The following is a 21,457-nucleotide window of genomic DNA, read 5'->3' on the forward strand; positions in this document are numbered from 1 at the left end:
TAGTATTTTTACCATAAATACTTATCCCATGTTCTTTCAACTAGCCTAGCTTTGTTGGTGGGAAGGGCACCATGTCATAGGATGCTCAATGTTCAAGAGCTATGGAAGCAACTGCTGCACGGCCGCACTAGTTGCACACTCATGTAAAGATTGAAAGATGGATCTCCATCCACAGCGGTCGGTGGACATTGCTGGCAATTACAGGATCATGATTAGTCCCAATTATCCTCTATCGTTGCCCTAAAATGATTTGGTTCCAGATCGTCTAGTAATCATCAGAATGAATAGACAGACCAAGATAATTTATTATTTATCCGGTGATTCAAATATTTTTTCTTGATATATCAAATCATTTTGTTTATAAAGGTTATACGAGTCCACAAGGGAAATGGCAAAGCAAAGATGTTGCTATTGCACTTTGTATCAATTTCAAAAAAGCTATAATTACTGTTATTCCACCATTTAATTACTACTTTTTTTTTTTTGAGAGAGAGTTCAAAATGTTAAATCATGTCCACGCTCCTCCAAAAGCTAAAAAGTTTCCAGGTACTTGCCTCAATTCACAAATCATATGACTTTGCCGTTTTGTCTGATGTAAAGCGAGAATGATGGAGCAACTCAAGCAAGTAGCCATCCTTTTGTCACTACTGCTACTGCACTAACTTCCTTTATGTGATTTTCCAATGTAGTTCTCAGAACTTTATCCTTGTTCTGTCTCGCTCTTAACACACACACACACAAATTAAAAAAACCCAAAAAATGTTGTTGAAACAAATAATTATGTATTACGTAGTATACTTGAAAATATATATAATTTTATGCAGAATTCTATGATCCCTTTAGAAAATCACACACACACAAATTAAAAAACCCAAAAGAATTTGTTGAAAAATATAATTATGTATTACGTAGTATACTTGAAAATATAATTTTTTGAAGAATTCTATGATCCCTTTAGAAAATCAATTTTTTAATGTATAATTCTCAGGATTGATAGTGATATAATTTTAAATGATTAAATTTTTTACTATTTAAGGGTCAAAAACCCTTACTTCATCACTCAATGATCATTTAAAACTCGAAAGTATGATATCCAAAGGGACTATAAATTTTTTTCTTATGTAATCTTTTCAAGAAGATTTGGGGTTATGGGGTAAAATCAAGGTAAAAGTTAAATTATATGCCTTTTTTGACGAGGACAATGGGCCATCCGTAAATTCAGCGTGACCGAGGTGGGCAGGCGAGCCCCCACCCGCCATGGCATAGGTCAATAAATACATAAATGATAGATACAAGTGTTAGGATGATTCATAGTGTCATACTTTTGCTTCTATTTTTTCTACTTTTGTAGTTTTTAGTGGAAAAAAAAAGGTTTTTTAATTTTCAACCAATATATCCATCAGCTTCTCATAAATTTTAAAAGGACATTAAGTTAGTTTACAAAGTCTCTCTCAGATTATCTCTTGCTATTGATCCATTTGGTGTTTTTTGAGTTTCTACAGCAAATTTGATCAAATAATGACCTTGAAAGATATACGCAAAAAGAAAAAAGCTAAAAGAAACTGAATTCTCCCACAAAAATCCAAAGAATGATATAGTATTACTGTAGCTCGGTAAAAGAAATAACAACAAAGAAAAAAGTTTGTGATTGTGCCCACGCCCCTACTCCCAGCTCCCCCCCCCCCCCAAAAACAAAAAAAAAAAGATTTTTTTTTGACTAATTAAGAGCTTGCAATTATGCATCATGCATGTGCTATAAATACGTGTCATTGGTTAGGCGAACCTGACTTCATTTTGTACTTTATTGATTATTATAGCAAAAATTGTGCTGCCTGTTATACATATATATATTATCACGTGACAAGAGTGTTGAGGAAATTTTCGGGAATCATATGATTACGAAGTAACTGAGAAAGGTATAAATAAATACACAGTCTTTGACCAACTACTGGTTTTTTGGGGCAGTTTATTTCCAGATCCATAGATTTCCCGAAGTTGAATAATTTGGACGAGGGTACACCTTAGCTTAACGGGACAAATTATAGGGCATCTGCCCCCCGGGAATCTCTATGTCTAGCCACCGTTCCAAGGTATGATAACATTAGCACAATAATTTACCACGGACATTTTTGTGTTTAGACTGTCAAGTGTGTCTGGATTGGCATTATTTGCAAAAATAAATAATTTATTTGTATTATAAATACATTTTCAATCACTTTTATTTTTTTAATAATTTTTTATCTCATATATATATATTGTATAATAAAAAGTTTTACAGTAATTATTTGAAATAATATTTCAACTAATCTCCTACCTAAAAAAAAGTTTTTTCTTTATAATTTTTGAATTTTTTTCTGATAGGCGAGTGGTAGGATTTAAGAATCGGAGAGGGGGAAAGGAGAATCAATCCAATATCTCTAAATCTTGGAGTTTTAACATCTTAATTTTGATCACTAGATCAAAATCTCCTCCATAAAAATATAAAAAATAAGTTAATGAAGTCAAAATTTTAGATATTGCATACTTAACCGCACGCAAATAAATGACTTTTATTACATAAGTAGTCGACTATTCGTGTTGAAATGTGACTGGTTTTTCATGATTTTGTTTCGTCACATGGCTTTGTAGGAGAGCTGGAAACACCATACTAGTTACTACCCGGTAATCGGGTTTCTTTTCCTCTTTTGTTTGGTTGTGTAATTGTGATTATTACGATGAACGGGCTAAACTTTGACTAATTTTTCCTTGACGCAGACATTCTTAGCAGAACAGTTTGCTATGCATCCCAACAAACATATATAGATATACATACTAGTATATGTTTTCCATTTTTGAAGAAAAAAAGGTCATTTAATTTAAGTTAATATGAACTAATAACTACAATACCGTTGGATTACGTTTTGAAATTATATTCAGGTGTTGAATAAATAGGAAGAAAAAAAAAAGTAAAAGGATGTTTTCTTCGTACACAAAAATAAAGAAAAAGAAGACCGTCTCTAGAGACTAGTAGACATCTCATCAGAGTGAACACTTGCCAAAAACGCCAAATTGAAAAATTGAAGCCACGAATGTCATCATTAGTAGAGTGGAGACTATAATCCGCGTAGTTCTGCAGTATCAAAAGGTTAGAAAATAGTGAGTAACAGCACATGCATACAGTCATCTTGGCGAAGTACGGCATCAAATATATGATTAAGCCTTCTTTCTTAGGCGGAGCGGAGCCACATATATATTTGAAAATTGTATAGTATACTTGTAATTTTGCACTATTTTCATTTGTACACTAGACATTTTTTTTTTTTTGTTTACGAGGGAACGTGTAGCACTACTTGAAAGTGAGCATCTCGTGTAATAACTCGCACGCGGCGACGGGGTAAGACATATTAGACAAATTCTGTGCAACTTGCCCTTTCCTTTCGGATTGTAAAAGCACTTATTTACCCTGCCTGTCGCTATAATTTTATAAACCTCCTCGCATTTGATTCCTTTTGAATTTACAAAGGTCACACGAATTTATTTTTTAATTTTTTAGGTTCCTTTCTTTAATTTATGGAATTCTGTCCTCTACGCAAGAACACTTACATGGAGATAATAAATTCAATCTTAAACACAAACATGATCTTCATTTCACATTTAGAGCAATGTAATAATCTAAATATACAGGGCATACAATAAGCCCAATTGGAGATCAACTCTTTACAAATCTACGAGTTGAGGATTGTTGCCCCTACAACCATTTGATCCTTATTCCGCGTAAATACAAATATGCTGCTGCATTCTTGTGCAATGTGGACCGAGTGGGACGATTTCCAAATCTGCCGACTATACTTGAGATTTTCCATCACCTTGAAAGTCATAGCTGAATGCAATGATATGATAACAGTGGATTTAAGTAGAAGATAAAGAAAATTCATTTATAACTCAGGATTGTAGAAAACTTTTGGAATATATTCATGATGCCTAGTACCTACTATGTAAAAAAAGACAATATGAAGTGCCCCAGGGACATAGCATTTGGATTCAGGCAAAATGTTGCGCAAACACAGGTGTAATTATTCCGCGGCTCTCTTTTTCGTTTTCACGATCTTCATTATTGAGAACATCCTGCATTATAGCTTCGTTAACCAGTTGCCTTAGTAAGTTATAAATAAGGCCCCTAATTAATTGTACAAAAATAACTCTGTGCCCTTTTTAGGTTAGCTCAATGGACATTAATTTGCTTAAAGTACGGGAGATTTTGCATTTACTTCATCAAATCCTCTTCAATCATCACATACGATATTTTGTTGCAAACTTGAAATATCCCTGCCCGAAGAATGTGTAAAAAAAAAAAAAGAAATTCATGGAAACTGTAAAATTTTCTTGCCAAAAAATAGCAATTCAAACAACGCTTTGATTTCACGTTTCGTCTCCTTGTTCTCAATCTCATATCTTAATTACATCACACATTTCATTAGTCTTCTCCGAACAAAAATTGACTCTAAGATTGAACACTTAAAAGATTCATGTCCATTTCAGAATATATTTACTGCTAAAATTTGATCAAGACTCTTTATTAGTCAATCAATTCTCATTTGACTTCTTTCATAGATGTATTTTTGGTCCAGATATTTTGAGATATGCGCAAACCGAAAAAAAAAAAAAAAGAATCTCAAAATATAAAATTAAGAATAAGGAAAATAGGAGACACAAATTGTATGTCACCTATTTATATCCACAGACAAGAGGCAGACAACCAGCAAACACGAAAAACCTAACCCTCTCAACATCAAACTCCCATTCTCTCCATCGCAGGCGTCGTCAACCCTCCGGCGACAACTCCGACCAATCTCCGGCGACAAACCCGTCCGACCTTTAAATCATCAAAATGAATAGCAAAGAATGAGGAGCAATCGGGGACGATCATCATGTCGGTCTCCTACTCAGACTGCTTTTCCGACCTACTGTGCGGCGAGGACTCCAGCACCATATTCTCCGGCGATGACCTGCCGGAATGCTCGTCGGAGATTGAGTCTCAGCATCCCCCGGAGGACTTGGAGGAATCGATCATCGGACTCATTGAACACGAGAAACAATACGTTCCGGGCATCGATTATCTAGAAAGCTTTCAATCACAATCCCTCGACGCCTCCGCTAGAGCAGATTCCATTGCATGGATTCTCAAGGTATAGATAAACATAGCACTAACATGTTCACGTGCATAGGAGGCCATGAACGATGAAAGTACTAGGAAAGATGATATTTAGCTATTTTTTACAAGTATAATAGCAGCAGATTTCATCTTTATTTATCTCTTAAAATGCATCAAGTGAAAGGTGGATCAATGTGTGTTAATTAGATCAGTGATTTACTGCAAAAAAAAAAAAAGGATTCATTTTTAGTTGGTTATGAAGTTGGCGGCAATAGAAGGGGGCGACGCGGGAAAAAATGGCTGGGATTGGCGGTGGCGCCAATATTGGATTCCTATACTTGGCGGAGTTTTCGCTTCCGGAGTTTTGATTTGATTGATGTATGAATTTGTTTTATCCGATGTCTTGATGCAGGTACAACGTTATTATGGTTTTCAGCCATTGACGGCGTATCTCTCCGTCAACTACTTTGATCGAGTTCTTTATTCACGTCGCTTGCCGGTAACACTCATGCTCCCGTAGAAAACAGTCATTATTTACTTCTGAATGAAAATTATTTCTTCTTAGTAGTATATATTATTTTTTTATTCTGGGAAGCATTACCTGCTCAGGAATATTAGTTTATAGTATTAAAAATTTTTGTCGACTTTTCAAACATGATGAAAAGGACTTTACTACTAGCATCGAGTCGAGTTAACTGCAAAAGTTTATGTACTTATGAGACAGTAAAGTAAATTCCATTATAAACATTATTGTTGTATATTCTGTCCTACTTTGTCTTATTTTCGTAGTAATAAAAAGGTACTAATAATACCGAGTCACGTACTTTTCCCTCTACCGATTGCAAAGTACAAACTATTGTCGTCATTGTTTTGGTGCTTTCGTTGTTAATCTCCGTCTACTTGGGAGTATATACCTAGGGAAGATACAGCTGTCTTCTACAGTTACGTCAAATTAATCAGCGGTATACAGTTCCAACTGTATGTATGGTCGTAGGATATTTGGACGTCGTATATTCAGATCTCCTTTTGATTTCACGGTATTTATTATTATCAATACAAATATCCTATTTTTACCTCAGGGAACAATACATAATTTACTCTTGACTTTAATGTAAACATGACACACTCGTGCATCTGTTTTTCTCCCTTTGTTTTCTTTTTTTATGTCATTTCTAAGAATTTTGTGGAAAAATAATCATTAGATAACTTGCGTGGTTTCAACTCAAATGATAGGTACAAGGTACTTAATACCTAATTCCCCAGCATTGTTTATCTATTACGTGTGTTGATAATGCAAGAAAGTGAGTGTGTGTAAATAAAATGCAAGCAAATCAGTGTGTATAAATAAAGTGTAATTTTTTACCTTAGTAAAACACACTCATCATCATATCTGCTCCTAAATTCTAAAGTTCATTTAAATGAAGGTTCCTTTGTCTTTTCTAACTAGGAATATCCGTACTAATCTCTAAGCAATATCTTACTATATATTTTTATCAAAATTCCTTTTGCTTTATCGTGCAATACTTTTTACGTAATTTCATACTAATATATCTTTTTTCTCCTTTTTGTTTTTTTTGGGTTGGGGGGGGGGGGGGGGCACGAATTCAGCAAACAAAAGGGTGGCCACTACAATTATTGTCTGTTGCTTGCTTGTCATTAGCTGCAAAGATGGAGGAACCTCTTGTTCCGCCTCTTTTAGATCTTCAGGTAATCCGGTTAAAACCCCATTATAAAATTTATAATCATCCATTTTTTCCCCTGCAAAACCTATATAACTTGTTAAGGAGGAGTAATGTGCCACGGATTAATCATTGCTGGTTTAATGTATAGGTTGAAGGAGCAAAATACATATTTGAACCGAGGACAATCGGTAGAATGGAGTTTCTTGTGCTGAATACATTGGATTGGAGGCTTCGATCTATCACGCCATTTAGCTTTCTGAGCTTCTTCGCTCATAAAGTCGATCCAACGGGGACCTATGCTGGTTTCCTTATTTCGAGGGCCAACGATATTATTCTGTCCCACATACAAGGTAGTAGTACTATCGTACATGTACATCCCGCTTTCATCTGGCGTGCAACACGCTTTCTTATGTGAGCATGCATGCGTCTATCTATGCATGCATGTGGAATTGTAGATAGATGGATACACGTAAACATGATTTTAAAAAAAATGAAATTGGTTTAATTCGTCCTCTTTGCATAATCACCATGTCAGATGCTAGCTTTCTGGAGTACCGGCCATCATGCATTGCTGCTGTAGCGATCCTTAGTGCAGCCAGAGACCTCCCAATTTTCTCTTTTCTTAGTCCTGAATATGCTGAATCATGGTGTGATGGACTCCACAGAGTAAGGAATATATATATATATATATATGTATATATAAATATAATTGTTATGCATAATACTTTTGTCAAATCATTTAACTAAGCTGCACTTGATGCGGAGGAACAATGATTTGATGAAATTTAATTGGAATCAACCTTTTCCAAATGATTTAACACACAATGTTGACGTTTTCTCGATAGCCATAGCTCTAGCTGGCGTTTTTCGACCATTTGATCAAAAGGAAATGTTTTTTGTCAACTTGGATTTGGGATCCACTTTTTGCAGGAGAAAATAATCAGCTGCTACGGCGTAGTGCAGCAAATAATTATCGATAATAGGCCAAGGAAGAGCCCGAAATTTTTACCCCAGCTTCGAGTCATGTCTCGGATGAGTCTAGCATCCACCGAATCATCATCATCATCATCAACATCATCAAACTCATCTTCTTCATCATCATCATTATCATCCTGTAAAAGGCGAAGATTAGAAAATTACTTATGGACAGATGATGACAAAGGAAGCTCCGAGTGAGAGGGGGGGGGGTGGAAATCTGGTGGTCCAACTCGTCTAGAAGCCTCGATGTTTTTTGGAGGGTTTTGAGAAAACATGAATTGACAAGTATGATGTAGATTAATGCTAGTATACATGTATGTATGAGTGCTTGGAGATTTTTTTTTTTTTTTTTTTTTGTTTTGTTTTGGGGTGAGCGGGGGGGCAGTGGGCAGCTGCAGTCATTAATAGCTTTGCAGATTCCCAAGGGAAAGGGATTTTGGTACATAGTATTATTATTATCCAGGAGTGAGTGAGAAGGGGGGGGCGGGGTGATCACATTCATTGTTTAATAGTAGCAGTGGAGTCATGGGAGTGATGGAGTGCGGAGTGAATGGCTATTGAATTCAAAGGCTGCATTGATTAGTGAATGAAAGGGTGGAGATGGTGGGACCTTTTGGTGAAAAGAAGGGGCAGAAAAAATCAATGGAGTTGGCTAATTTATGGGATTGAACTTTGAAGTTTGAGCTCTAGATGTGTTACAAGTCAAGCTCCTCACCTAGGCCTTCATCATTTTGCTATTTTTCTCCTCCAACTTCTACCCAATACCCCCACATGCTTGCGGCAATGAAAGGAGACGAGCGAACGCAAATTGGGAGGGAGATAAATAAATCTGGTGGCTCAGCTGTAAGAGGTCTTCATACTTGGGACTGCTTTCTTTTGAGTTCTTGAGAGTGATGTGTACAGACGCTCGTAGTTGTTAACTATGGCGGGCTCTACACGTGTGCATGTGTGCTTTTTTGGCGGGAAATTGCCTTTTTTTTTTCTCAAGTCCTAACCATAGACTGGACATTTCTTTTTGTGTGCCCTTGACACGTGTGATGGACACACGTGTCTATTCTTTTTCACTTTAAACTTTTTTTTTTCTTTTTTGGGGTTGTTTGATTGAAGGGATGAAATTAAACTTAAAAAGTCCCTTCTTCTTTTGATGGCCTAAATTTGGGCTAATTATAGACAAAAAAAAAAAAAAAAAAAAGGGTCTTTGGGGCCTTTTCTTTTCCAGAGCGTGCTGTCAGTGCTGCTGTATTTGGATTCTTGAATCAAGCAAGCATAATAATAAGATGAAAGTAGTAGTGCTAATTTTGTAGCAGTCCGAATTTATTTGCAAAATTTTCTCCTCTCTTAAGTACTTTCTTCATTCATATCTGCTGATAGATATCTCTTCCTCTGTCACTTGACACGCACTCACATGCTTGATTTGCCATGCACGTGAATGACAATGAAGACTTTGTAGCTTTGCCATTTGTTTTATTACTACTACCATCAATGATCAATCAGCCGAGAGAACTTAAAAATAAGTGCAACTATGGAATTTTATGAAGCACAGCTATTATTTACTCATTAGAGCCTCAACGCAGCGCTACCCACACAGCATAACATAACATAACATACGCTGGTTGGTCCCTCCGAGCAATAAAAGAGAGATCATCGATGAGTACGACTCCTTAACTTAAACCCGTGCCCTTCTCGTGACTGACCGACCCATCTCTACTCTGTTTCTTTCATCTCCCTCAGATTTCAGACAAAACTTCTCAACTCTTCTTCTTCATCTAACCTTCTATTATAATTCATCAGTCTTTGATTGAACTCCTCCTCTTATATATATATAGATATATGCCTTTTTCTCCAGTATGGTGGGACCATGGTGGTGGGATGGATCATGGATGGGAGGGCTTCCGCGTTTTCAAGTGCCTCATCATCAGTTGTACAATAAATGCATATTAATACATGAGAAATACCGCACTATATACGGTAAGTCCTAAATGCACATGTATCTCTCTTGCAATTGGACCACCATATCAAAATATATTTAGCAAGTTGTTGCCCATTGGTCATCCCCTATAAAATAAAAGTTCAGTTCGATTCGATTCGATGGTGGCTAATCTTAGAGCTCCTCCATCCATTGGTGGTCCGGATATATCCGTAATTTGCGGGTTAACTTTGAACCTCTTATATATATCCCGTCCCAGCTCAACTGTCACATAAATAAAATTTACGTACAGATATGCTTTACTACTAAGACCTATACAAGACTTGAGAGTTGGATGGTAGCACGAACTGGGATTTTTTTCCTTCTGTAGTATTGGAATTTAAGACATTCGAATTTCTGTTTTAATTGTGAGAAATTAATTCCTAGTCATTTTGCAGTGTATATATTTTTTTTCAAAAAAAAAAAAAAAAAGAAACTGTGTGATATATATATATATATATATATATTATATAGAGTAGACTGGATTCTCCATGGGAAGTAGAGCCAGCGGCTTCAAGTCAAGATAGATGGGAACACTGGCTGTTAATGTCTGTTCAGAAAATGGACCACCAGACTGATAAGAATTCAGAATAGTTGGGACATTTAGGTAATCGACGGATTCTGATGAATACAAAAATCTGCTCACTGAAAATTCATCACTTTGTGGAGGGCCTCCCCCTAGTTTGTTTCAAACAATTCGGTTGATAATTGTGGCTCCTAAAGTTACAAAGCAAACTATTCCCTTGTTTATCACTTTGCTAGACGTGGCATCTTCGGCTTGGACCTGGTCAGTTGGAGCCATTGCTGAAAATTTGCTGATTAGATTGATATTCACAATTCACAAATCATCATCTCATCTGGTTGGTAGAAGAGCAAGTGCTGATTAGGATGAATTATAAATTAGGGATCGGATCATCAAATCATCTGTGATGTCACGCTGGACAGAATACCACAAAAGCTATATATATTCTATGAATTGTACATGGACTTGTTAGGCAATCAAACAGCCCACGCATTATTTAATGAAATCAGACAAAACCGCTTGAGATTTATTTAATGAAAACATCGAGGAGACCATCAATAGGACGAGACATGGTACGTAATTTAATTACAAGCATTATAGTACAGTTTCCATGTACACGTGAAGTGAAGTGCTCTGTATATATTGAAATCGTACAAATTAATTAAGGTTGTGTTGTAATACTACTGAGAATACGTAGAAAATACTGATATAGTCAAGTTAAATACGATCGAGTACCAAGTTGATCCAATTTAAAAGTAAACAGGCGCATGATGAAGATGAACTTCCTTCTCTTGTAGATTGGAATAGGAAAAAAGATGACAACTTTTCAGGTTTTATGCAATGGGAAGACATTTAATTAGGCGGACCATAATGTTTGTAATGAGTTGTGAAAGAGAAACTTTAGATCAACTGCTTTTCGAATTTAGAACTTTTTTTTTTTTTTTTTTGTCGCTGGGTATCGGTCACTCCGGACTGGTAATACCGTCTGTGCCACTATTCCCATCGCCCGGGGAGAGCGGGCCCCACCGATCCCCGAGAGTATCACCCCAGACACTCAGCCTTGGGGTCGAACCCCAGACCTGTCTCACCTAATGAGGCTACACAAGCCAGCTGAGCTGCTTTTCGAATTTAGAACTTGATCAAAAATTTCAATACTTCAACTATTCATGTACAATGACACTGTTTTTTTAATCACCATTTTCTACAGAATGGGTTTTTTTTTTTTTTTTTAACAAAAAAAAAAAAAGAAGGACTCAGTAGTGCTCAGTCAAAATCTTCTGATTGATCATTTGCTTCACTCAGTGTCTTGTAAAATACTCTCCCAATCAAATGTAGAGGATGGCCAGCAACAACTACATAAATTAAATGTGGATGCTTGGGAGAGCTGTAGGGTAATTTGCTTAGTCTCTCTCTCTTTTTTTTTTTTTTAATTAGGAAAAAAGAAAAGAAAAGAAAACAAATGTGACCCAAATTCTTCTTGCCCAAAAGGTAAAACAAAAGATAACAAGGCTAGTTTCAATAATGTCCCAAATTTCTTATCATTCCTCCTCAGCCAAGATGCTGGCTAAGGGAGAATCCTAAGTAGTCTATGAAAACAAAAATACTTTTCTTTCCTTATGGGAACATTGTAGGGTATTGACGGACGTAGAAGGAGCTCATTGGCGATTCCCCAACTCTTTTTGCAGGTGAATTTCAACTTTTCGTGGCCATGACAATAACAGACAGGACCCTGGGATTTCAGCTTTTGAACCTTATTTCTGGTTGTAAAATACTAAAACCATGCTCGTGGGGTTCGTCTAAAAGGCAATATAGATAGGTCCGTGGAGTTAAAAGCTTCAAAAGTTGGAATGATTCTGAGTTTGCTGATGCAGCTTAGATTTTATGCTGAATGCGAGACAGCAACACTCTCAATTTCCCGGACAACCCAAGTGTCCCCATTTCCAGCGCCAAAATTTGGCTAACATGCCACAAAAGCAAAGAATACGGATTCCTATATATTTTTTCAACAAGACAAATTTTAGTTTTCTTTCTGAGGATGCAACATGCTTAGTTCTATTTATTTTCGCACAATATATAGACAGTAAAGTAAACTACGCCACACCTATTGCTGATAGTGTGAAGAAGATTGCATTATTGATCATCAAAAGCAAGAGAAGACAGAGATATTTGAGATGGGTTTAGGAGGAAATACAGATTGCTGTAACACAAGCATCAAAATGCCCAAACTTTTCTAGCTATTTTGCACAGTCTTGCATTTACTTGATAAAAGTCATCACGTAGCTTTGGTTTGGTCAATTTTTAAGGCAAACAAACAAGGGAGAATTGAAAAGCTGCCTTTGGCAACTCGCATTTTTCTCGTTGGATGCTTTGTTTGCATCAAAAGAAGCTGAAAGGAGAAAATTGAAAGGAAGGGGGCTCCCTCGAGGGAGCGTGGTTGCAGTTTTTGTTCTTTATTGCTTTCTCATAGTGCCTGGACCTCCATTTCAAAGAGTGGAGACAAAAGAGTCACCTATCTAATGATCAACCAACCTATATCCGCCTCACTAATTAGAGTCTTTTATGCTCTACAATGTATCTTGTCATAGTCAGAAAAGGAAATCACGAAGCCTTTTCTGCTAGATTATTTTTTGAAAGTAGGCAGCTTTGATCGAGAATATGACATAATTTTCTATATCTTTGCTTGTTCATGGGGCTAAGCAGACCGATAATGATTGGTTAAATCCAAGGAAAATGATAAAGCTAGTATTACCAGTTCTTCAGTTGGACCTATCGAAAGAAATGAAAGATGATGCGCTGCTCAGCCGAAAGCTAATATGAACAGTGGCATCATGCAAATTCAATGAACATTTTCTAGGCTTGCCTAATTGTGGCCGGAAATAGTGACATTGCTACGTAGTTAATCAGGATTCCTCAAATTGAGTTTGAAAATTTGTCGCGTAAATCCACCGCATTCCCATCTAGAGTCAGAGTATTAGTATGCTGAGCGAATTCACCAACAAGCAATGTCACATTTTCCTTTACTTTCAAGCAATATCACTACAACAAGTTAACGAGTCCTCTGAGAAAAAAGGGAGTCAAACTCTGAAATCTTGATGGTAGGACTCGTTAACTTGGTTATGATAATATTGGTGAAGTCTCGTAGGTCACAATATGTCGCAAACATGCTGCAATTTACCATCGCTACACATCCCGAAAAAAAAAAAGACTCCATGCCTTCCTCTTTTGATTAAGAAAACAAAAAAGTAAAAAAAAAATTTTTAAAAAAAATCAAGATAAGAAAGAAAGGTCTAAAAATGGCTGAAAGGCCTTTACAGAAATCCATTTTAGTGCAAGCCACATCAAAATCCCACCATAAAGCAAGAAAGAAAAGTTTGATGGAGAAATTGTTGGAACTTAATTAATTTGCAATGTCGTGGTCTAGCATATGCACTATTCCAACTATAGCAATTAGAGATAGTTTAAAGAAGAATGTGGAAGAAGGATTATCAGTTTGCATGATTGAAACTCGTGTTAAAGAGTATGACCAAATACTTTTACAACGTGATTTTATCACTTGTCCTTAGTCTATAACAAAGCAAGACGGAAAGAAACAGTATTAGCGCGTGATTATATTACTAGTACTAACACGAATGCCTCCCCTCCCCAATTGCTTTTTGCAGTGGCCAATGTTGATTAGGACTAGAAAAAACCTAACCTTTTCACATTACTTTACGAGCAAATTATCCAGGAACATAATCCTCTTCTTGTTCCCTTAGATTTTAATTGTTCTCTCAACTTTCTTGATTCATACACTAATTGTCTGGGCTCCTGTTTTGCTTTTCAATGCATGCAACTAATTTTCTTATTCACGAAAGATGTGTACTTTGTCGCGCTGGAAATTCAAAAAATGGCGACATCTTGCATTTTCTAAGAAGCGTCCCAACTTCAAGGGAAATCATGCAGTTCTGTATTATTGAGACTGCAAATCCTGAGCCTAAAAGATTATATTACCTTGTGCACTTTATCTGAAGCACGAAGTTTCGCGCTTGTTATTTAGCACCTTAGGAACTTGTCTTCTTCGATGTCAACAGCAACATTTCGCAGGAAATGTGGGTTAGCAATAGCGCCTCTTCTCACTGTTTTATACTATTTGATAACATTAGAAGGATTGTCTGAGGTATTCAATTAGGATTTGCCTAACATGTAAGACTGGAATCTAATGGTTGTGGAACTTAATCATTAATTTGCACATTGGAGACTATACTTAATGCCAATGCACAACTTTTACAATAAGAATGTAACATGACCATCGGTTTCTTTTTTTTTTTCTCCCTCCTCCAGTCTCAAAGGGTCTTAGATTAGTGGAGGAGACGTTGATCAACTATGGTATGCCCCTATGGGAATATAAATTACACCTTCAAACTTGCAACACTATATATCCCGATTTAGTTAAGCCTTTTAAACTCTGTGGGCTGGTCTGATTCTCGTGGAGTCTCAAGGCCCCTTCCTATTGAGAAATCCTAAAACAACCAAGTCTCTTCTTTCTTCGTGTTGTTGTGACATGCTTGCGAAAACAAGTTCGAATCTACATTTGAGAGTAACACTTGAGTGTGTTTGGATAGGAGATTATTTGAAATAATTACTGCAATGTTTTTTATGATGTAATGTATGTGAGATTAAAAGATTATTAAAAAGATAAAAAGAACTAATTGAAAATTATAATTATGACGCAAGCAAAATAATATTTGGATGAAAAAAATACCGGATCTGAAACCTTTTCTTGCATAAGACTTAGTGGTAGCTACTCACCATAGTTTTGTAGTGACTTAGCTTTGGGCTTCGGCCTCCGTTTGACCCAAAAGAAATAAATTTCTTGTCTTTGGTTTTGCTGCCTTTTATTTTATTTCTATGAGTTGTAATTAATTCAACATTTCTCCACTCTATCTCCTGAAAAATTCGACATACCTTTCCCACTTTTTTGTTATTGTTGATTTTGCATTGCTGGGTTGTCCAACAAAAGAGAAAGACGAGAAAAGTTTGAAACCTCACTTATTTGAAAAAAATAAAAAAATTCCCGCAAGAGAACATATGTTGGACCCCTTTTCCTTCTTGTGAGGTTTAAAAAAGTCTGCCTTGAATTGAAATAGCAACACGTTAGCCCAATTTTTCTAGCAAGCCCAACAAAACCAAATTACCCATTCTGGGTGGTCTTGGGATTTGTTGTTCCAAGACCCAAAAGGACAGGGCTTCAAGTTTCACGGCATAGTCCTCTCCGAGTCTCCTTATCCTACGCAGCCCCGGCAATCACCCGCCAATTCCACCACCTAAAACGATGGCTCAAACAACCACCATTTTTTCCCTAACCGCCACACCCAAGCCAATTCCCGCCAAACACACAGTCCGGAGCAACCTTATCCTGCGCACCCTCTGCACTATCCCACGCACTCATCCCCTTCTATTTTGTGCAAATGCCATCTCAGCAAAGCCTTTGCGAGCAAACCCACCTCAGAAATACATCTACCCTGACCCCAACCCAGAATTTGCTGAAGCTGTAAATCCCATCTTTTATTTTTGTTTTTTTTTTTTCCTGGTTGAAACATGAAATTTTGACAACTCCTATGTCTCTTCTGTTTTTCTTAAATCAAAAGTTTTACTTTACGCGTGCTTAAAAAATTGAAACTTTTAACTCAACATATATTTGGTCTAAATTTTGACATGTTTGTGGGAATTTAGGAGACGAAAAAGTTCAGAGAGGAGCTGGTGAAGAAGCTATCAAAGGAAAAGGAGACTTATGGGGGTGAGCTTGATGCTGTGGTAAATGTCTGTACAGATGTAAGTAGCTTGTTTTTTAATGATAGTTTAATTTCTGTTGATTGAATGAATTTTTGAAAAGTATCTGACACTTCATTGCACAATTTAATGGAAAATATATCAAATAACATGAGGATCAAAGACCGCAGTGTAGTTAAAAATATAGCATGGAATATTACCTTCTAGAATAAGAAAATAAAATGAGATAAACGTCAATCATGATACAGTCCTGGAGAGATTTGATTGGATCAATTGGGGAGTAGAATTGATTGTGCAGTAGAAGTTTTATGTTTTTCACTCAGACCAATTATGTGACATTTAAACTGGCAAATTGAATGAACGCGATATTTTTGGCTCAACAACTTGAATAAAACTCGCGTTATCACCTTCATGAAATGTGAAGGCTGATGATGGTTTGATACCTCTGCAATCTGCATCATGTATCGGTATTTCATGCACCATTTATTCTTTCATTACTCTTTTAGCTGTAGATCTGAAGCACATTAATTTTGAGCTGCTACTTCCTTCTTCATGTACTTAAACTGAGAGTATTTTCATCTTTGATTTTTTTTCCCCACTCGCAATCGGGACATACTAAGATTTTGAGAAATTGTGGCCTTGAATCATTGTAATTAGTAGCCATTACTTCTTGTACCTCATTAAGTTTCGATGATAAGTCAAGAGCCAGCCGACATCAGCGAAGCTACAGAGGCAGCAGTCTCCTGTTTTTCATTCGTTCCATCATCATGATACTTGACCTGGTTAATTAATTGCACAAAACCCATGACGAAACACAGTCTACAAAACCCATTACCGACCGACAGTGGAAGGGACACATGACGAAATCTTTCAATCAGGCCTTCTCTTACTTACTTAATTGCAATGGATAAGAAGAAAACTCGGTAATTGCAGGAACTCCAGCTTTTGAATGGAGTGGTACTACTGACTTGACATTTTATTCTTCGCATAGATGAAATCTGATCTTTCATTGCTTATTAGTATTATGTTTCGAGGGGAATGCTACCGCTATCACAGTCGGCTTCAAAAGGTGGTGCCGTAGGGTCTCGCTGGGCCATAATAATATGATGGAAGCTTTACCTTGTAGCACTAGCGCTGTCATACAGACGTGCAAATCACTACCTGCATAAATCTTTTGACTTTTCTGGGAAAAGAGACAAATGGGGAATCTGAAATTCAGTAGTATTTTTGGATTTCAGTTCCTGTGAGTGCATTTTTTTTGTATCATTTTAATGGATTGCATAGTGAGAGGAAAGGCAAGGGCTGCCTTTTGGTTTCATCCTTCCCCTTCCCGGGAGAGTGGCCATATTTCATCATGTTTGTCTTCTTATCCTTTGCACTCTGGGATATTGGAAGCTGCTGCTTGTCCTCTTCTTGCACAGACTTATCTTCGAAGAATATTCAATTAATAGGAGATATAGAAACGCGTTAAGAAAAAAAAATTCTCAAGATAAAACAAGAGAAAAGTTGGTGGCGCAGTTGTTTCTTTGTTTCTCTGGGATATTCGAAGGTTTATGGAAGAACCAAATGCGACGGTCCAAAGATAAGTGAGGAGAGAAACTTATGCCAACCGTGACCGCCGTTTGGAGCAATTTGACATGGGGGTTCATACTGTTCAATAAATAAATGCAATTGAAGAGAGCTCAGATTTGCAGAATTTTGATGAACTTCTCTGGCGAAGTAATTGCTTGCAGAACTATTAAATTACTCCCTATTATGAACTTGAAACATCTTTTCCTTTGGGATCTGACTTGTTTTGACCTAGATATGGTTGAGCTATTGAATCTTGGAAGAAATATCTGATCTTAAAACCAGACAAGCCACAGTTCTAACCTTTTTCCAGTTGGATTTGACAATTTCTGCCAGCAATTGTCTAGTAATAAAGCTGAGCCCTTGATTTCATTTAACTGCTACCAAGTGTTGAGTGGCTTAAGAATGATAATGGTTCCAACTTCCAAGCCACTCCTTTTAAACCTGTTTCTTTATCACATCAGATATTTAGCGAATTTCTGTACTCGGAGTACGGAGGACCTGGAACATTATTGGTGGAGCCTTTCACTGATATGATGGTGGCACTGAAGGAGAAGAAACTTCCTGGAGCGCCTTTAGCTGCACGAACATCCTTGTTATGGGCTCAAAATTTTCTTGACCGCGACTGGGAAATTTGGAACTCTACACCAGAGAAATGATAGTAGTCTTTTGTGGTGTACTGTACTAACTACCAATATTTCCATCCGTTGTTTCCTTTCCGATCAACCGAGAGAACTAAGCAGAGAAGTAATTTGCAGGTTCATTATGATATATTTGTCATCGAACAGTGTAAGTTCTCATTGCTCTCCTATCTATTATACATCGATATGATTACTGAGCATCTACGGCTGAAAGAGTGAAACGGTGTACAGATATTGGAATTCACTTTAGTTCATTCGCTTGAACTGTATTCCGTCGCTATGAACAGAAGATACCTCAGCTTGCAGCCTCAGAAATGCTCTGCAAAGAGGGCCGCCATGATTTAGACCTGCCAATGTTTGTTGATCCTGGCCGCTGCCATTGCTTTTCGTGTCTTGTCACCTGAAATGGTTAATTGTCAATGAGATCAATAATCCTGGGTAGGACAGGTTAATCATCATGAGATGCTTGTATTGACCCTTCTAGCCTAATCCTGGGTAGGACTTTTGCCCATCATGTGCTTTTGTTTGTCAGAAATTGATATCTTTAATTTACAGAAATCCATGAAAAGGCCAAATCAGAGAATCAGATGTCCATGAAAGCTGCCCGGTCATTTTTTAAAACATAACAATCTCCAGCTGTTCCAGTTTTATTATGACTAAGAAAACGTACAAAAATTTAGGAAGATGTCCTAACTGCTGCATAAATGTATAATATATTAGAGCGAAATTGCAGTTGCCAAGTTCGAGCTGCAGCTGATTGGCCGAAATAGTTTACCTGGCGGTTGTTGTTGTCCAGTTCAGACTTCCCTGTTTCTGCCCCGCCGCTTGAACCTTGCTTTTCTGGTTGTGCTTCCAACTTGACAATGGATTCTGCCTGGTTCTTCTTCATCCTTGCATGCTTCTTTGCTCTCAATACTTTCATAACCTCTGAAACACCAAAAAGCAACTCGAACTTCAATTCAGGAATCACATAATGAGCTCTTCCCTCGAATAACAGCAACTTGGGGTATATATTTTTCCAAGAAACGAGAAAAAGTTGTGGAAACTGAAATCAACATTATGATGTAAAGATTACTACGTCAAATCACATGGGCTCAATCTTTATCGCCCTTATGACATACCATTTCCCCCCCCCCCCCCCCCCAAAAAAATAATAATAAGGGGACAAGAAAAGTTGGTAGCAGAGTAAAACATGAACGATACCTTGAGTTGTGACCAGTCTGTAAGCTCTGCCAAGAACTAGAGTTTCGCTAGGCCTCAGAAGCTTTACCCGAGTGAACCGAACCGTTTTATCGTCTGAATTCTCCTCACCACCAGTCAAAGGCAGCGGAATTATGAGAGAAACATAATGACCAGGATTCATCTTCATGACTTCACTAGCAGTCACAGGCCAATACATCCTATCTATCCTTCCACTTGGATGTTGTATTACCAGTGCTGCAGCATCCACGGCCTGACAGTTTCCCATCTATGTGTATGCACTTTTATCTATCCTTGTCTCTCTAGAAATTTAATCAAGAAACAAGAAGTCTATAGAGTAGAACACAAAAGATTGGTAGCTAGATAAGGGAGGAAGAAGGAAGGAAGGAAGGAAGGAAGGAAGGAGATGGAACCAAATAAGCAAAGAGTCTCTTTCTAAGCAGTACCCACCAAAGCAGGGCCACTCCACCAGTCCACCTCCTTCATACTCCCCACAGCACAGGACAACGGTAAAATAGGTCTCACTCAATTACCAAAGCCGTCCCTCCGTCCCTTCCCAGCCAACTCATCCATCCATGCTAGTTGCTACTAGTACTCCTACAAATTGTTTTTCTTTTTCTTTATTTAAAAATTCAAAAATTTAAATAAAATTAAAAGACTGGGATATACAAGTAGTTAATGTTGCTTGATGGCTGATTATTATAGACTGAAACTCAAATGCTACAGTATTATTCTGGAACCTATAATGGTAGTAATAATGGGCATATATGATTAGTTAAGGCAGTATTTTTATTTTTTATTTTTTAGTATGTTAGTAAAATGCAGGCTAATTTGATTATGTCCCTGTGTCATGGGGCCGGCAACGTTCCTCATATGCTGCTGAGGTTGCCACGTGGTTCGGCGTCAAAGGTGATGATCTTGGACGGGCATGCTCGGCGGTGTCGACGGGGTCAAGATTTGGATTTCTGCCGATAAATTCATTTTTTTTTCGAATTCTTCAAATTCGTCATAAATAATCCTCAGGTCAACTCATTGTGCCTCTAGCCCTATACTTAACTGTACTACCAATAAAAACGCAAAATCAAGGCGTGCAGCTGAGATTCCAGCAGAGTTTATCTTAGCTGTGCTCATATAGTAGTAATTGTTTGGCTGTGCTCATTATTGTAGCCCTGAACTATGTTACATGTTCCAAACCACTTGACTTTTTCTGTTTCAATTAATGTGATTGGTGAAGCTCAATAAATTTACGAATATTGTGGATTGGTGAAGCTCAATAAATTCAGCAGAGCGTGATATGGGATTGGATTTGTCTGAATTTAGTTTTCTTGAAGTCTTCTTTATACTTAAAACTTTGGATTTCTGGATAATTTAGTTGTTTTGATGCCTTGTCTATACTTAAAAATTTGGATTTATGATTTCCATTGACTTGCATTTTCCTTCTACTTTCTTTGTTCATTTTTTATCCTCCTGAGTCAGTCCGTCAGTTGGAACTTGAAAAACGAAAGAGAATTTTTTTTTTTTCTCTCATGAATATTACATAAACATTTAAATTAAAAATTCTCACTTCTGATCTAAAGAAAGTTAACGTTCCTTGTTTCTGAATGTCAATCAATTACTTCCTGTCTCGTCTGGAAGATTTATTAATTTTCTCCTTCAAACAAAAAAAGATTAAATTTCCGAATTCCCAAACACGACTTTAGAAGAAAGCTGGAAAGATAGTACGTACTAGTAATTAATTATTTGGGTTCTCGGACACACCTTGTTTGACTTCTCCTTGGTCCTTAGTTCGTGGTTGTTGTGTTAAGAGAGCATTAGAATGACTTCTCCTTGGAAAAAAAAAAAAAAAAAAAGATGAAAAAAGAGTCACTTTCACATAGTTGTCTGGGCAAATAAAAAAGAATGTTCTTGTTGCTATAACCTCCTAATAAATAAAGCACTGGTAGGTGTGTAACATTGCATTAACTCTCACCTCAGCCTGCTGCGTTTGTCCCCTGCTGT

At 37.1% G+C, this 21,457-nt stretch overlaps 3 protein-coding genes across 3 annotated transcripts; 2 read left to right on the top strand and 1 right to left on the bottom strand.

The window, feature by feature from the left end:
- The first annotated feature begins 4,751 nt into the window (after positions 1 to 4,751).
- LOC113753704 (cyclin-D1-1) lies at positions 4,752 to 9,100 on the top strand. The gene is made up of 6 exons (XM_027297928.1): positions 4,752 to 5,165; positions 5,544 to 5,630; positions 6,740 to 6,838; positions 6,962 to 7,163; positions 7,349 to 7,479; positions 7,744 to 9,100. Exons 1-6 carry the CDS (start codon positions 4,908 to 4,910, stop codon positions 7,987 to 7,989), a joined length of 1,023 nt encoding a protein of 340 aa, XP_027153729.1. The 5' UTR covers positions 4,752 to 4,907; the 3' UTR covers positions 7,990 to 9,100.
- Positions 9,101 to 15,545: 6,445 nt separating this feature from the next.
- Positions 15,546 to 18,457, top strand: LOC113753411 (protein PLASTID REDOX INSENSITIVE 2, chloroplastic-like). The gene is made up of 3 exons (XM_027297555.1): positions 15,546 to 15,810; positions 15,993 to 16,091; positions 18,083 to 18,457. Exons 1-3 carry the CDS (start codon positions 15,592 to 15,594, stop codon positions 18,275 to 18,277), a joined length of 513 nt encoding a protein of 170 aa, XP_027153356.1. The 5' UTR covers positions 15,546 to 15,591; the 3' UTR covers positions 18,278 to 18,457.
- On the bottom strand, positions 18,355 to 19,933 carry LOC113753410. Its single transcript, XM_027297554.1, has 3 exons — positions 19,463 to 19,933; positions 19,035 to 19,186; positions 18,355 to 18,659 (listed from the first exon to the last, which is right to left on the bottom strand). Exons 1-3 carry the CDS (start codon positions 19,725 to 19,727, stop codon positions 18,555 to 18,557), a joined length of 522 nt encoding a protein of 173 aa, XP_027153355.1. The 5' UTR covers positions 19,728 to 19,933; the 3' UTR covers positions 18,355 to 18,554.
- Positions 19,934 to 21,457: the final 1,524 nt, after the last annotated feature.

This window comes from Coffea eugenioides, chromosome 11 (assembly GCF_003713205.1).
Source record: "Coffea eugenioides isolate CCC68of chromosome 11, Ceug_1.0, whole genome shotgun sequence".
In the NCBI taxonomy this organism is placed as follows: domain Eukaryota; kingdom Viridiplantae; phylum Streptophyta; class Magnoliopsida; order Gentianales; family Rubiaceae; genus Coffea; species Coffea eugenioides.

Coding starts and splice junctions, on each gene's coding strand:
- LOC113753704 (XM_027297928.1), top strand. CDS start 4,908: ATGTCGGTCTCCTACTCAGACTGCTTTTCCGACCTACTGTGCGGCGAG. Junction 7,164..7,348: donor TATTCTGTCCCACATACAAG/GTAGTAGTACTA, acceptor TCACCATGTCAG/ATGCTAGCTTTCTGGAGTAC. Junction 7,480..7,743: donor GGTGTGATGGACTCCACAGA/GTAAGGAATATA, acceptor CACTTTTTGCAG/GAGAAAATAATCAGCTGCTA.
- LOC113753411 (XM_027297555.1), top strand. CDS start 15,592: ATGGCTCAAACAACCACCATTTTTTCCCTAACCGCCACACCCAAGCCA. Junction 15,811..15,992: donor ACCCAGAATTTGCTGAAGCT/GTAAATCCCATC, acceptor GTGGGAATTTAG/GAGACGAAAAAGTTCAGAGA. Junction 16,092..18,082: donor TGGTAAATGTCTGTACAGAT/GTAAGTAGCTTG, acceptor TTATCACATCAG/ATATTTAGCGAATTTCTGTA.
- LOC113753410 (XM_027297554.1), bottom strand. CDS start 19,727: ATGGGAAACTGTCAGGCCGTGGATGCTGCAGCACTGGTAATACAACAT. Junction 19,187..19,462: donor CAGACTGGTCACAACTCAAG/GTATCGTTCATG, acceptor TTGGTGTTTCAG/AGGTTATGAAAGTATTGAGA. Junction 18,660..19,034: donor TGGACAACAACAACCGCCAG/GTAAACTATTTC, acceptor TAACCATTTCAG/GTGACAAGACACGAAAAGCA.